Here is a 14,942-nt window from a genome sequence, read left to right as displayed (position 1 = left end):
TTTCCCTGCTCCCACACATGAAGTCAGCTGGGAGACCTTGGGCTAGTCACAGCTCTCTCAGCCCCACCCACCTCACATGGTGTCTGTTGTGGGGAGTGGAAGGGAAGGTGATCGTAAGCCGGTTTGAGTCTCCCTTAAGAAGAAGAAGAAGAAGAGTTGGCTTTTATATGCCGACTTTCTCTACCACTTAAGGGATACTCAAACCGGCTTACAATCACCTTCCCCATCCCACAACAGACACCCTGTGAGGTAGGTGAGGCTGAGAGAGCTCTAACAGAGCCGTGACTTGCCAAAGTCACCCAGCGGGCTTCATGTGTAAGAGGGGAAACAAATCCAGCTCACCAGATTAGCCTATGCCACTCACGTGGAGGAGTGGGGAATCAAACCTGGTTCTCCAGATCAGACTCCACCGCTCCAAACCACCACTCTTAACTACTACACCACACTGTGGTAGAGAAAGTGGTAGAGAAAGTTGGCATGTAAAAACCAACTCTTCTTCTTGCTGGACTGTACCAGTTCAGACCACAGGAGAAGGGTGGCATGTTGGAATACTCCCTCTCTCTGAGAATTTTCCACCGGTTAAAGACTAGCCTGATAGGGAGAATCCTTCTCTAAGAGATGCTAGCCCTCTCTATGCGGGGAGTTTTTGTATGGGGAAAACATTCAAACGTGTTCTTGGAAACTGTAGTCTGAAAAGGGATCCCTCCAGATCTGCACCCTGTCATTATGCTAAATGTATGGCTCCAGAAACTGGCCAACCTTGCAGGGTTATTGTGAGGCACTATTGTACAGTATATTAATAATAAAAAAGGTGGTGGTTTTTAAATGGCCGCTGATCTCTTTTGTGCTTGCATTGCAGTTGGAAAGCCTGTACCAGCAGCCGTAAATGAGCAATGGCCTGGATAATTCTAAGTAAACGTCAGTGCTTAAGATTCATTTGGAGGGCAGGGAATAGTGTCGCATTTGCTAAACTGCCTCTCCCTGAATCCAGGTTTGCCCAAGCGAGCATATGCAATCTAAGCCAAGTGGGGAAGTGTTTTCTCATCTGCAATGCAGTGCACACCTGTACACACACACACAAACAAAACATGTAGCATAAATGGCTCAACGCATTTGTTTATGTGGTGGTTCAGTGGACGATTTCCCCCAATCTGTCCTGTCCTTTACAACCTGAGCCCCGGAACACGTTTCTGGCAAACATCCTTCCAGTTCCAGCGTCACAATTTTCATCTGATGCTGACAGATTAATCTGTTTGCTATCAGATAAGGACCCGTATATTTCCCAAAGACTCGCACTGTGCTGCTTGGCAGCCAAGAAAATCAGGGCAAAGCAAACCACAAAAGGTGGTAAAGCTGGATAGAGCCGAATGGGCGCATTTCAATGTTTAATTTTTTTTGTATTCTTTTAATTATTCTGGTTGTGTATATTTTAACCTGTTCCTATACTTATTGCCTGGGTTACTTGCTGCTGAGAGCCAGCGTGGTGTAGTGGTTAAGAGCAGTGGTTTGGAGCAGAGGACTCTGATCAGGAGAACTGGGTTTGATTCCCCACTCCTCCATATGAGTGGCGGAGGCTAATCTGGTGAACTGGGTTGGTTTCCCCACTCCTACCCACGAAGCCAGCTGGGTGACCTTGGGCTAGTCACAGCTCTCTTCGAGCTCTCTCAGCCTCACCTACCTCACCGGGTATCTGTTGTGGGGAGGGGATGGGAAGGTGGTTGTAAGCCAGTTTGATTCTTCCTTAAGTGGTAGAGAAAGTCAGCATATAAAAACCAACTCTTCTTCATCTTCATCTTCTTCTTCATCTTCTTCAGATTGTAATGGCCATTGGCCTTATACAATAAACTTGACTTGAAAATGAAATAAATGGGGAGGGCATGTTGGACTCAGTTCTTTCCTTTGTAATTCCTAATCCAGCAAGGGAATCCATCTCTGCCTAAATTTCCCCCCATGATTGATTTAGAAGAAGAAGAAGAGTTGGTTTTTATATGCCAGCTTTCTCTACCATTTAAGGAAGAATCAAACTGGCTTAAAATCACCCTCCCTTCCCCTTCCCACAACAGACACCCTGTGAGGTAGGTAGGGTTGAGAGAGCTCTAAGAGAGCTGTGACCAGCCCAAGGTCACCCAGATGGCTTCATGTGTAGGAGTGGGGAAACCAAACCGGTTCACCAGGTTAGAGTCCGCCGCTCATGTGGAGGAGTGGGGAATCAAACCCAGTTCTCCAGATAAGAGCCCACGCCTCCTAACCACAACACCACGCTGGCTCTTTTCTTCACGGTTAATTAATCGCCAAACCTGTTCCACCGTGGAGGTACTGTGTTTCATTTGTTACACCCATGAATTTGTTAACAGAGCCCTTTCTAAAATTAGTATACAGCTTGCAGCAGCTGCTTTATTAACATAGAAATCAGAAACGCTGAGCAATTGCACACACTCCTTCCCTTCTTGATCAGGTTGCTCGTAAGGTTGAGCCGTCATCTGTCCGGGATTCGGCTGTAGCTCTGGAGGTCAAAGCAAGCTTTTGGGTCCTTAAAAAAACAAAACAGTCCTGGACTTGTTTGGTTTATTCTTCTCCCCGAAGAGATTCGGCCGATCTGGCCCTGGAATTTTTTCTCTTGATGACCGCTGTTACAGGTCCGTCGGGTAACGTCTTGATAACGTTCCAGGCTTCAAAACGGGTCAGTCCTTGCATCAGGTTTGTGTGTACCTGCAGTAGCTCATCTCCTGGCTGAACCATGGGGCTGTGTTCCGATGCTACCCCTAATGGAAGCAAAGCGAGTTTTCCTTCAGCTAGATCAGAAAGCATTTTACACATATGACATGGGTTATTTGCCTCAAGTTCAATGGTTTTGGGGGAAAAGCCCCCCCCCCCGCTTTCTCACAGCTTTGTGGCGCATTAGTGTGCCTCCTGGGTTTCCCCCAACTTTTCTCCAATCCTTCCCAAACCTGCTTTGCTGCAAAGTTTTGCGAAAGACTGCAGCATAGCGCAGATCATTGCTGTGTGGCTGGAAAAGTTTGGATTTTCCTAGTTCTGCCCACATCGCAACCATTTCCCCTTTCCCTGTCCTCACAGCTACCGTTTCCTCCCCTGCCCCTGGTGGGCTTCAATTAGGCAATTGAAGGTGGTTATAATGTTATGACATTCTGTGTTTCAGGTTCTCTGAATTCCCAGCTTTCATTTAAAAAAAATATCTCTAACTCTTTTTGTTGTGGAGTTATAAGGGGAAAGGCATATCTCTGCAAGTATAGGGACTAGAGACTTGGTTTATTTTTTCAAAGGATTATTAGGAATTCAGAGAACCTGAAACACAGATTGTTATAACGATACTCAATTACTGATTTATTTATTTTTTTAAAAAACCTGATAAGACCCTGGTGTCACAGGGGAGGGGGGAGTAGTTGCTACCAGGGGATTGAGGCAGAGAAATTACAGGGATAGTTGTCATGTGGAACCTCCATTGATGTCGTGCTGCTTTGGCAGCTACAGCAGCAATGGGGGAAACACAAGCCTGTCCCCATGTGAAAAACACCCTTCTTAACACGAGATATCGAGCAAGCATCCAGACAACGCAAGTTACAGACGGTTTGCGTATAGAAAGTGGTTCCAAACCACTTCATGCTCTTATATCTCAACTGCTTCCTCCCACCACACCTCTCTTTCGTCATTTGCCTGTCTCCATTTCTGCATTGACCACTATCAACCAAAGCTGAAGTCCCGTAGATTTCAATAGATATTTTGGTTCATGTCTGACAGGCTGAACAGGGAGCTGGAGTTTCTCACCCATTACAAGTTAACTATCTAATCAAAGCCACAAGTAGAGAGATTGCCGGACTCTGGTTCCCGCAGTTTCATTTTTGATCACATCTGAATTTTACATAATTACATCTCATGCTGTGTATCCTGCGTTTCATAGCTCTTTGACCCTGCTGCATTGGGGGGGGGGGAAGGAAATTCATCATACCCTGGTATATTACTGTAATGGCCTTCATCTGCCAAAACAGACTGTTCTATGAAGAGTGTGAACAGAATCGGTTTCTGAAAACCCAACTGGAAAGGAAGTTCTTAACTTCTTTCCAAAAAAACCTTTGGCATCTGGAAGTACCCTAAGGCTCAAATTAGTTGAGATGCTGAAAAAGCTGTGGTTTTTTTTGTTTTGAACAGGAATGACCACATGGGCCCCTGAATTCGGGTCAGGACCTTTGCATGGTGGGAAAGGGGTGTGTTAAACTCTTCCCCCAACCTGATTTCACCAGTTGAAACACATTTACACCGCTGGTATTATCCCTGAAAGCGGAAGAAAACATGATCTTCTTAATCACAAATTTTTTAGCATCATATATGTTTTGGCACTTATTGATATTTGAAATCAAAGTCATAAAGTTGAAATGAGATCCCAGCCAGGACATCCACTTCCTCCCACAAAGATATGACGGAGTAACCTATACAGTGTACCCCAAGCAAAAATCAAGCATTCTTCACAGGATGCTCCTTTATCTTTATGAAATCAGAGAGCCCAAATTGAACTTCAGGGATTCCCTCGCAGCTGGGAAAAGGATCCGGCATTTCAGTATTTTGCCACTCTTACCTTTAAAAAGTCTGTTGATGGTTATGGGCTTATCCCCGTGGATGGAGCCTTTCCCACCTTCTAAACTAAATCCTAAGCCTGCGGACGTCTTCTCCAACCGAACGGTGAAGATTATGTCTTCGGATGCTGAATGGAAAGAGAACACTGTTAGCAGGCGTGGTGTGACGCAAAGAGGCAACCGAGCTCTGACTGTAATTTTGAAGGTATTCCAGCTAATTCACAGTACATATGAGGGGTTTCGCAAGGATGGTTTGACAATAACACTTCAGGCAACACTACAAATCATTCCCTGCAATGTGCGCTTGTGAAGGAAAGGTAGGTATGCAGACATGCCCCCTTCCTCACTTTCTATTCTTGTCTCATGGGGGAGAAAACACATGAAGCTGCCTTATACTGAATCAGACCCTTGGTCTGTCAAAGTCAGTATGTCTACTCAGACAAGCAGCAGCTCTCCAGGGTTTCAGGCAGAGGTCTTTCACATCACCTGCTTGCCTATAACTCTAGATGCCGGGGATTGAACCTGGGACCTTCTGCATGCCAAGCAGATGCTCTACCACTGAGCCACAGCCTCTCCCCTTCTGATGGGACCGGCATGAAGTTGCAACCCACAGGTTATTATCAGGTACTCACTAGAATCTGTTGACGTTTCCGATGCAGAGGAGTCGACCGACAGGTTGAAGCTTGTTTCTCCCTTTTGAGGTTTCCTTGTGACGATCACGGCTTGCTTCGGGTGCCGAGCCCTTCTTAAGATCTCCAGCGCCTCGTTGTGAGCGGTGCCCTTGAGGGACTTTCCGTTGATCGATAAGACTTCGTCTCCTTTCTGAATGGTTCCTTCTTGGGCTGCTAACCCACTGGGAAAGACTCTGTGAACCTGTTAGAAAACCCAGCCAGGAAAGGGTGGTGGAGGTGGTAAAGTAAGATCATTTATGACTAATAATTATAATGATTCATTATAATTACTGGCCTCCCTAGTCCTTTGCCCCCACCCCCCTTTCCCCGCTGCTGAGCACCACCCCTTCAAGACCACCTTAGGGTGTGGTCAGATTAATTTATACAAATTTCTGTCTCTGGAGTTTTGGCGCCATTGAGGGGCATTACTGGGCTATTTTAAATTATCTTACTACTTTAATGGGTTATTGTTTTATTGTATTTTTAGACTGTGTAAGCCGCTCTGAGCCCGACCTTTGGGTTGGGGAGAGCGGAGTAGAAATCTAATATACAACAACAACAACACCTCCTCCTCTTCCTCCTCCTCCTCCAGCTTTTTGAATTTGGTGGAGTGAGAATTTAGAGCAAACGGTTTTAAATACGCATGCACTTTTTTAAAAATGGCGATCCCTGATACCTTTTCATGGGACGTTTTTGCAGCCTATCAAATTAGAAAATTCACTGTGTCCTTACTAAAGCTTCTGCTGTGTGGGACCCCTCCTCTCATTTTGCCTAAATGCTTGGTGGTGGTAGAAAGAGCCGTCAAGTCGCAGCCGATTTATAGTTTGTTTGGTTTTTTATGTGCCGACTTTCTCTACCACTTAAGGAAGAATCAAACCGGCTTACAATCACCTTCCCTTCCCCTCCCCACAACAGACACCCTGTGAGGTAGGTGGGGCTGAGAGAGCTCTAAGAGAACTGTGACTAGCCCAAGGTCACTCAGCTGGCTTTATATGTAGGAGTGGGGAAACCAACTTGGTTCTCCAGATTAGAGTCCGCCGCTCCAAACCACCGCTCTTAACCACTACACCCTTTGGCGACCTCGTAGGGTTTCCAAGGCAAGAGACGTTTGGAGGTGGTTTGCCATTGCCTGCCTCCGCATGGGCTAAGAGAGTTCTGAGAGAACTGTGACTGGCCCAAGGTCACCCAGCAGCTTCATGTGGAGGAGTGGAGAAACCAACCCGGTTCTCCAGATTAGAGGCCACTGCTCTTAACCACTGTAAATTCCCAATAACTGGCAGTCTATCCTGCCCCGGTTCTCCCTACACCTTGCAGATTACTTACGGTAATAGCTTTGTTTTCTAGGTCTACTCCTCCAGCGAGGCTGAAACCAAGTCCAGCACCTTCTTCCTTGTGTAGAATTGTGACGTGAATATCGCTGAGTTGCTGCAAGAAGAAAAGAAGACTTTGGTCACCCTACGGTACATGGATAAAACATAAGATGAGGTCCCTTGCTTTTAATCGTTGCGTAAAAGGGGAGATCGTTGGGTAGAAGCTATAAAAGCGTTGGGTCAAAGCGTTGGGTAAAAGGTGCACTGGTGAGGTCATAACTCAGGCCCCTCCTCTCCCTGTTATGTGACTGATGCCATGAGGCTTTCTTGCTACTTGTTATGCCCTGTGTCCCAGGGGGTCAAGGTTGAAGACCCCTGCCCTAAAACATACCCTAATTCTATGTAAGGGACCCTTGGCAAACAAGTCAGTGTGGAATACCTTTCTTTTTTGGGGGTGGGGGACATTTCACCAAAGGTAGTCACTGTAAAACTGTAAGAGGAAAACACATCACATCTTAACTGCGCTATGAATAGAATCCGACAAGATAATGCTTGTGAAGTCTTTAATGATAGTGTTCACGTGGCCAATTGCGCCCTGAACAACGTCACACGGAGACCGAAAATTTAAAAAAGATACTATCTAAATAACCCATAAGGAAATTAGTATTTTTTTTAAATCTTAATGGACTGAGAAATAAAAATTTTGTGACTGCCAATGTAGCATTAAAACCCGCCCCTGCTAAAAGAACCCTCAGATTATCCAGTTCAGAGACAGATTCCTGAATAAAAGGCTTTATTCGTCTGCTCTCTAGCCTCGTTGAGCAAGTCACAGCTAAACAAGCAATGCTGAAGATTGCTTCTAAGAGTAAAGCACCATCTGTATTACTATTATCAATTAACTGAAACGTTCCCCTACAGTGTACCTTCTCTTCCCCCTTGCTTCCGTTCAGTTAACCATAATTTGGCATTTGAACCCATAAGTATTTGGCACTCCCCCCCCCCCCATTTCTGTTTTTGGTAAATAATGAAGTTGCCATTTGGGGGTATAGCCCCAGCCCCATTTCAAAGGCAATGACAGCTTCCCTTGAACCTCAAAGCGGTGATCCCCCCCCCCAAATAAATACAGAATCCTGCCATGTCAAACAGACTTTAGGCTTAAACGTGGCACTTGTTAAGACGCCAACATATGAAATGTTGAGTGATTTGGGGAAAGCCCCAAGAAGGTGCTAATGGCATTTGACCAAGGGGGTCTTTTCTCGTTCGGAAAGGACCACCACTGGCCCACAGAAGAGAGGAAGAAAGTTTAAAGCGCGCCCCACAACAGACTCACTTTTAACGTTGCCTTGTCCAAAGTCTTCACCTCCTCCATGAGATTTCTCAGTTCTTCAGGGGTGAGGAGAGAGATGACCGTCTGCCCCGAGACACCCAAAGCCTGAGATGAACCGCTGCACTGCCTGTCTTCCTCTTTTTCATTCTCTGCCAAATTTGCACCGTAGTCCCTCAGCTCTGACAGGCTGCCCAGCGTGGGAAGAGGAAATTACTTAAGAAGATGCAACCTGTTGGATCATCCGTTCTAGCGTCCCGTTTCCCTCAGTGCCCAGTCCGATGCCCCCGCAAAAGCCAACACACAAGGCACAGAGACGTAACATTTTCATCTGTTGTTTCTCTCCAGAAACTGGGATTCAGAGGTACACTGCCTTTGAATATGGAGGTTCCATTTAGCCATCATGGCTACTAGCCGCGAATCATAATTGCTAGCCATGGATGAATGTGTCTAATCCCCTTTCTAAAGAAGAAGAGTTGGTTTTTATATGCCGATTTTCTCTACCTTTTAAGGAGAATCAAACCGGCTTACAATCTCCTTCCCTTCATCTCCCTACAACGGACACCCTGTGCAGTAGATGAGGCTGAGAGAACTCTAAGAGAACTGTGACTAGCCCAGAGAGTAGTTCCCTTTTATTAAATTTCTGTCTGGTAAGTAACCACCTTTGCCCCAGATTCTGTGATGATTGTCTGCGTTGAAAGCACCGGGACTCTTGCAATCCTGGGCAACTGCGACAAGGTCAGAGCGTGGGGCATTTGCCTTGAATGAGCATCTCTGAGGAAGCAGCATGTGCTTGAATTGCAACATGGAAATCTGATGTCAAGAGCAGGGCACTCTGTGCGGGTTAAGTCAGCAGAAGAGACTGTAGCACAGAATTGGGGAAGTCTTTGAGATAGGGCTGGACGATTGTGACAGTCTGTAACTATTCAGATGTCTACGCGTTCGTTTAAGCAATGGGTTTTTTTTTTTAAAAAGGTGCCTGCATTTTTGGTGCATCTATAACCCTGGTCCCGTCCCCCCCACCACCAACGCACAGTATAAAAGTATGCTAAACAGAGAACTAATTAAGATATTGGATTAAGGGCCAGAGGTGCTGTCTCAACAGGAGGCAGAGTTAGAACTTTTCTTACTTTGCATGCCAGTAGGGACTTCTCATTTTTAATCTCGGTCTACCCAAGGGTAAAGTCCAGTTCCTTTTTTCTAAACAAATTCAAATTTGTGTACCCATGTTGAAACTTAAGAACACAAGAAAAGCCCTGCTGGATCAGAGTAAGGCCCATCAAGTCCAGCAGTCTGTTCACACAGTGGCCAACCAGGTGCCTCTAGGAAGCCCACAAGCAAGACGGCTGCAGCAGCACCTTCCTGCCTGTGTTCCACAACACCTAATACAATAGGCATGCTCCTCTCATCCTGGAGAGAATAGGTATGCATCATGACTAGTAACCATTTTGACTAGTAGTCATGGATAGCCCTCTCCTCCATGAACATGTCCACTCCCCTCTTAAAGCCTTCCATGTCTGCAGCTTTAGAAGTTTATGCACATACTCACAAATCCCTTGCGGAAAAGGTATGTTGATACACGATGCTTAAATCTGTCAGTAATGTGAATACATGGGTGGAAGGAGCTGAATTTTCTGCTTAGCTTTCACGTTTCATCCCAGAGCATTACTTTAGAAGCCATCTCTTCCCATTTAGAAGTTTTCTTTCTAACCGTAGCTTTAGATGTTGCACCAGAAACCCCGGTGGTTGAGAAGCACCCAGAAGTCCTGTGGGGGAAGCGACTCAGCTCTACTCCCATGGAGAGCTCAGTCATACAACCAACTGGATTGCAACCATCCGTTGCATCCTTTGAGTCTCCCGACTAAACCGGCCATCCCAAATCGTGTTGAGCTTGTAGGCCTTTTGGAATACTGGGATATTGTGTGGGGTGTTCTCAGGTATGGGGGCCTGGTTCGAATTGGGATCTTGGGAAGAAGAGGCATAAGCGTTCCCCTGATCTGTTTTCCTTTTCTGAAACAATTCCCAGGAGTCACCTTCAGCCCCGTTGGGCTGACCTTTCCGGTCTAGACTATCAATATTTGAACCATCTCACAATTTAAAACCGTTTTTGTCTGTCCTGTCAATGAAACCGTGGGGGATTTTTAAAAAACAAACCTTGCTTCAAATTTGGTAGGGGGCGCGGGCAGAGGCTAGGTAAAACTAAGAGGGCTGGATCCAGCTTGCAATCCCTGGCCTCAACTGTTAAGCAATTGAAGTGGATGAGGGAGTTTTGTGTCCTGATAAGAAACGTGGGTCAAAAGAAATGTACAGAAGAGGTGCTTACTTAAGGGAAAAGCTGGTGTCTCATGTCCTATTTTCATCTGTGTGGGCCTTTGAGAGTTTTGTGTCCTGATAAGAAATGTGCATCTAAAGAAATTCATAAAAGAGGCGCTTACTTCAGGGAAAAGCTGGTGTCAGAGGAAGAAGTTTCATTTGCGTGAAAGAGAGAGATCCCGTTCTCATCTGCGTGGGGCTTCGGCAACCTGTCCTGTGACCTCCCCGGATTTTTCCCAGAACTCAGCGGAGACTGAGGAAGGGAATGCAACGATTTCATCAAAGCCGATGAGACGTGACTGCTGATCGAATAGATTTTGCTGCGTTTTTCCTCTGCCGCCTTCAGCATTTCGGAGGACTGGGCCGAGGTGAGGGGAAAGCTCCGGGCCCTCTGGCTCGGCGTTTTTGTGACGTGTGAGTTGGGCTCAATGCCTTGCGAGGGGAGCGGGCTCAAAGGCAGTGCGGGGATGGTGCTGCTAATGGTTTTTGAACTGGAGCTGCGCTTCTCTCTTGAACAAGAAAAGGAATCGGGGAGATTTGGATCCAGACATGCCTGGAGACAAGAGCTTTCGGCACTTGGGTGGTCCGTATACCCCAAAGGAATTTGGTTCAGATGCACCGGGGCAGATTTAGACTCCCTTTTATTGGGAGAGTTTTCATTTTGGGTTGACTGCTTTGGGCTGAGATTTCTGTTTTCCTTTTCGGGCGATTGTGGAGTGCCCAAACTTTCAAACGAACTTATTCTTTGCTTTATCGAGGCTCCTCTAGCTGAGGTACGGCTTAGCCTGGAGCCCAGTTCATTATCAGAAACGCTCTGGCGCTCAGTGGCTTTTTGCCCCGCTGATGCCACCGTATCCGAACTTCCTTTCTTGAAGCCTTTTAGACTCTGACGAAACCAGGTTGGCTTAGGCGCTACCGGTGGTGGGCCTTTCTTCACGAAGTCACCTTCGTCAGATGACCGGGGGGCTTTGGGATCTGCCTCTTCCGTGTCCGATCTCTGCAGGCCCACCTCGGAGCAGTTAGGGGCCTGGCTGTCCTCGCTGGCGTCGACGTTGGGGAGCAAGCTCAAGGGGCGCCCGTCTTCCAGCATGCCGGGGCTGAACAAGCTTTTGATGCAGTCCGAAATCCTGACCCAAGGGTCTTCGGTGCTGGACTCCAAACTGTAATCTACCCTTGCTTGCCTTCTGAGGGCAGGTCTTTGGGATGACGAAAGAGTCTTCCCTGAATCAGAGAAGTTGTGATTAGCGCCAGTGTAAAGAAGAAGATTTATTATTACGGTCCTTAGACCAAACATAACATTTTTGCAGTTAAATTGCCTTACCCAAACCGGCAGTATAAAACAATACATTTTGGTTAAAACACTAAAAATATTACTCTCTTTAAAATGGTTAAAAACTGGTCTACGATATGGATTTAAACAATCAATTCCATCTACAACTTTTCATGTATATTTAAAGGTAAAGGTCCCCTGTGCAAGCATCGGGTCATTCCTGATGGGTGACATCACATCCCGACGTTTACAAGGCAGACTTTGTTTACGGGGTGGTTTGCCAGTGCCTTCCCCAGTCATCTTCCCTTTACCCCCAGCAAGCTGGGTACCCATTTGACCGACCTCGGAAGGATGGCTGAGTCAACCTTGAGCCGGCTACCTGAAACCGACTTCTGTTGGGATCGAACTCAGGTTGTGAGCAGAGCTTGGACTGCAGTCCTGCAGCTGACCACTCTTAGATTTCCAAAAATTAAATACTGTTCTACAAAACATGGCCGTCAACTTTGTTACCTGAGAAAATTCATCCTTAAGAAGGATGTTAACTCTTAACCGATTCCGGATAACCAGTACTCTTTCTCAAAAGAGGGCCAAGAATCTTGTCTAGAAACGGGACTGAGGAAGAATTGAAACGATTGTATTCCTTTCTACCCTTCTTCACTTGAAGACATCGACCTCGGATTGATTGTTACTGTACCAGGACTGAGAAATACTTTGTTGTATACATGCAATTGGCTTGGTAGCACATTGTTACATCCAATATACTTTTGTCATTACACATTGTTATCAGCCTGTTTCTGTACTAATTTTCTAATCTTAGGTAATGGTGCAGAGGTGTCGATTTTTGGCTGCTTACTACCTGGAGGCAGGCAACCCTATAACCACTACACCACGCTGGCTATTGACCCTACTTCTTTTGATTGATGAAACTATGTTGCACTAAGTTTGCGTGATAACTGCTGCAAGGTATCTCTCTTTTCACAATTACGTTCCTGTTTTGCTACAATTTGCCTTTCCACAAATGGACCCCAGACTAGCCATGGTTGCCCATGAGCCTATGAAGGAAGGAAGGGTCCTCTGAATACAGAGAGCCGTATTCATGAGTAACCATCCATTCAACTGTGGTGCGTTTAAAACTCTCAGACTTTACTCTAGTCACTAACAACTAGTTCCATTGACTTCACTGGATCTTGCATGTGTACGTAAAGCGCCGTCAGCAAGGGGCTTTCAAGGCAAGGGAGAAGCAGAGGTGGTTTGCCATTGCCTTCCTCTGCAAAGCCTTCCTTGGAGGTCTCCTATCCAAATACCGGCCCTGCTTAGCTTCCAACTTAAGGAGACCCCAGCAAACGGCTTTCAAGGCAGAGGTGGCTGGCCATTGCCTTCCTCTGCAGAGTCGTCCTTGGAGGTCTCCCATCCAAGTACTGACCCTGCTTATCTTCCAACTTATGGTGACCCCAGCTAGGGGCTTGCAAGGCAAGTGAGAAGCAGAGGTGGTTTTCCATTGCCTTCCTCTGCAGAGTCCTCCTTGGAGGTCTCCCAAGTACCGACCCTGCTTAGCTTCTGAGATCTGACGAGATCGGGCTATACCATGCTGCCTTCCCTCCTCAATGGATCTTAGTCACAATTAATAGGGTCTGCTATTCTTAGGGTCTGCTATTCTGAAAGGCCCTTTGGAAAGCATTGAAGTACCACTGTCTCCATGGCATGCATTTGCTGATATTTCATCCCTGTAACATACCTTTGTTGTTTTTCTTTTCTTGCTCTGCTGCTGCTAAACATACGCCGGACGGCTCTGCAGCTCTCAGCGCTAAAGAACTTGCAAAGGCGCCGTGGGTTTTAACTGCTTTACTTCTCTGCCGCAGCGTGTCTCTTACTTCCTGTGGGATAAACAGGAAACGTAAGTGTGACAAAACCCAGTTGCACAAAGCTGTGTGCCATGCACCCAGGCCGGAATGACAGCACAACAATTTTGTCGAGGGGGTCAGATAGAACAATGTGATCATTCAGTGGGGGGGGGGATGTAATCTAGTTTGGCATTGTAGCTAAGAGAACAAGCTGCAATCCCCAGTTTTGCCATGGACGAGGAGGCGTTTGGAAAAACTGCACAAAGCAAGAAGGGGCGGCGTGTTCGAGTTGCACACAGTTTCTGATTGATGTGGTTCCAAACAATTTGCAGACAAGCCAGATTCAAGTGTAGCTGCTTAGAAAGTCTTGTGGCAACGCCCTTAAAATGCATTTAAGATTAAATTGTCGGTGTGAAAGAACCATCCCTTTTAACGCTCCCTTAAAAAAGTTGTTTTTGAATGTTACAGTCTTGCATATTACACATTATTTTTTTAAAAAATCCAATAAAACAAGTGTGTTTTTCAGGTCATAGCAACTTAGCTCTGTTTTTTGTTCATTTATTTTCACATTTCCTACCTTTGGTGAACCTTTCCACATGGACTTGTTAGCTGCGGAATCCCTCTCTATTGGAGGAGGTTTCTGGGGCACGTTTTTTAGGTGCACGGCCTCCATGCGGAGTGCTGGCTGAGTTCATGGATCGCTGGTTGTGACGAACCATTTTGTCGGCGGTGCCTTTACAGAACTTCGCCTTCAGAAATTGCTGGCAAAGGCCCGAGGCTTCCACGTGGGAAGGGGAGAGGCCGTGGTAGAGCATCCGCTTGGCAGGCAGAAGGTCCCAGGTTCAAAGGGACTTGGCAGGTAGGTGATGTGAAAGACCTCTGTCTGAGACCCTGGAGAGCTGCTGCCGGTCTGAATAGACAATACTGACTTGGATGGACCAAGGGTCTCATTCAGTATAAGGCAGCTTCATGGGGATAGGCCATGGCTCAGTGGTAGAGCATCTGCTTGGCATGCAGAAGGTCCCAGGTTCAATCCCCGGCATCTCCAGTTAAAGGGACTAGGCAAGTAGGTGATGTCTGTCGATCTGAGTAGACAATACTGACTTGGATGGACCAAGGGTCTGATTCAGTATAAGGCAGCTTCATGGGGATAGGCCATGGCTCAGTGGTGGAGCATCTGCTTGGCACGCAGAAGGTCCCAGGTTCAATCCCCCGCATCTCCAGTTAAAGGGACTAGGCAAGTAGGTGATGTGAAAGACCTCTGTCTGAGACCCTGGAGAGCCGCTGCTTGTCTGAATAGACAATACTGACTTGGATGGACCAAGGGTCTCATTCAGTATAAGGCAGCTTCGTATGTTCATGTGTGTCTAGGGTTGCCAGCCTCCAGCCTCAGCATATTTCCTCCCACCTATTCACATCAGACACTTCTGTTTAAACTCTGGATACAAGAGCGTCTATCAGGACTTTGGAGCTTTTTGTTGTTACGTGAGACCAGCTTACTCCTTGTCCTCTGGATAGCATCTCTGCGCATGCTTGGTACAGCCCTGTATGGGACACATGTGCTTTGATCCCACTTTGGAGGATCATTCCATCATTTATTTGTGGAGGCATTTCAAGATCCTTGTGT

The 14,942-nt window shown here is 46.6% G+C and overlaps 1 protein-coding gene across 1 annotated transcript in view; it reads right to left on the bottom strand.

Moving 5' to 3' along the window:
* Positions 1-2,565: 2,565 nt before the first annotated feature.
* IL16 (interleukin 16) overlaps positions 2,566-14,942 on the bottom strand; it is a 35,002-nt gene continuing 22,625 nt past the window's right edge. Inside the window, exons 14-20 of the mRNA XM_056865797.1 lie at positions 13,210-13,348; positions 10,327-11,425; positions 7,898-8,081; positions 6,581-6,682; positions 5,219-5,459; positions 4,589-4,714; positions 2,566-2,762 (exon numbers count right to left, since the gene is read on the bottom strand). Of these exons, the coding sequence (XP_056721775.1) occupies positions 2,566-2,762; positions 4,589-4,714; positions 5,219-5,459; positions 6,581-6,682; positions 7,898-8,081; positions 10,327-11,425; positions 13,210-13,348 (2,088 nt within the window). The remainder of the gene's footprint in view (positions 2,763-4,588; positions 4,715-5,218; positions 5,460-6,580; positions 6,683-7,897; positions 8,082-10,326; positions 11,426-13,209; positions 13,349-14,942) is intronic.

The sequence above is a fragment of the Euleptes europaea genome, chromosome 20, assembly GCF_029931775.1.
Source record: "Euleptes europaea isolate rEulEur1 chromosome 20, rEulEur1.hap1, whole genome shotgun sequence".
Taxonomy (NCBI): domain Eukaryota; kingdom Metazoa; phylum Chordata; class Lepidosauria; order Squamata; family Sphaerodactylidae; genus Euleptes; species Euleptes europaea.
Note: the sequence above shows the minus strand (reverse complement) of the source record. Positions and strands in the feature narration are given on the sequence as shown.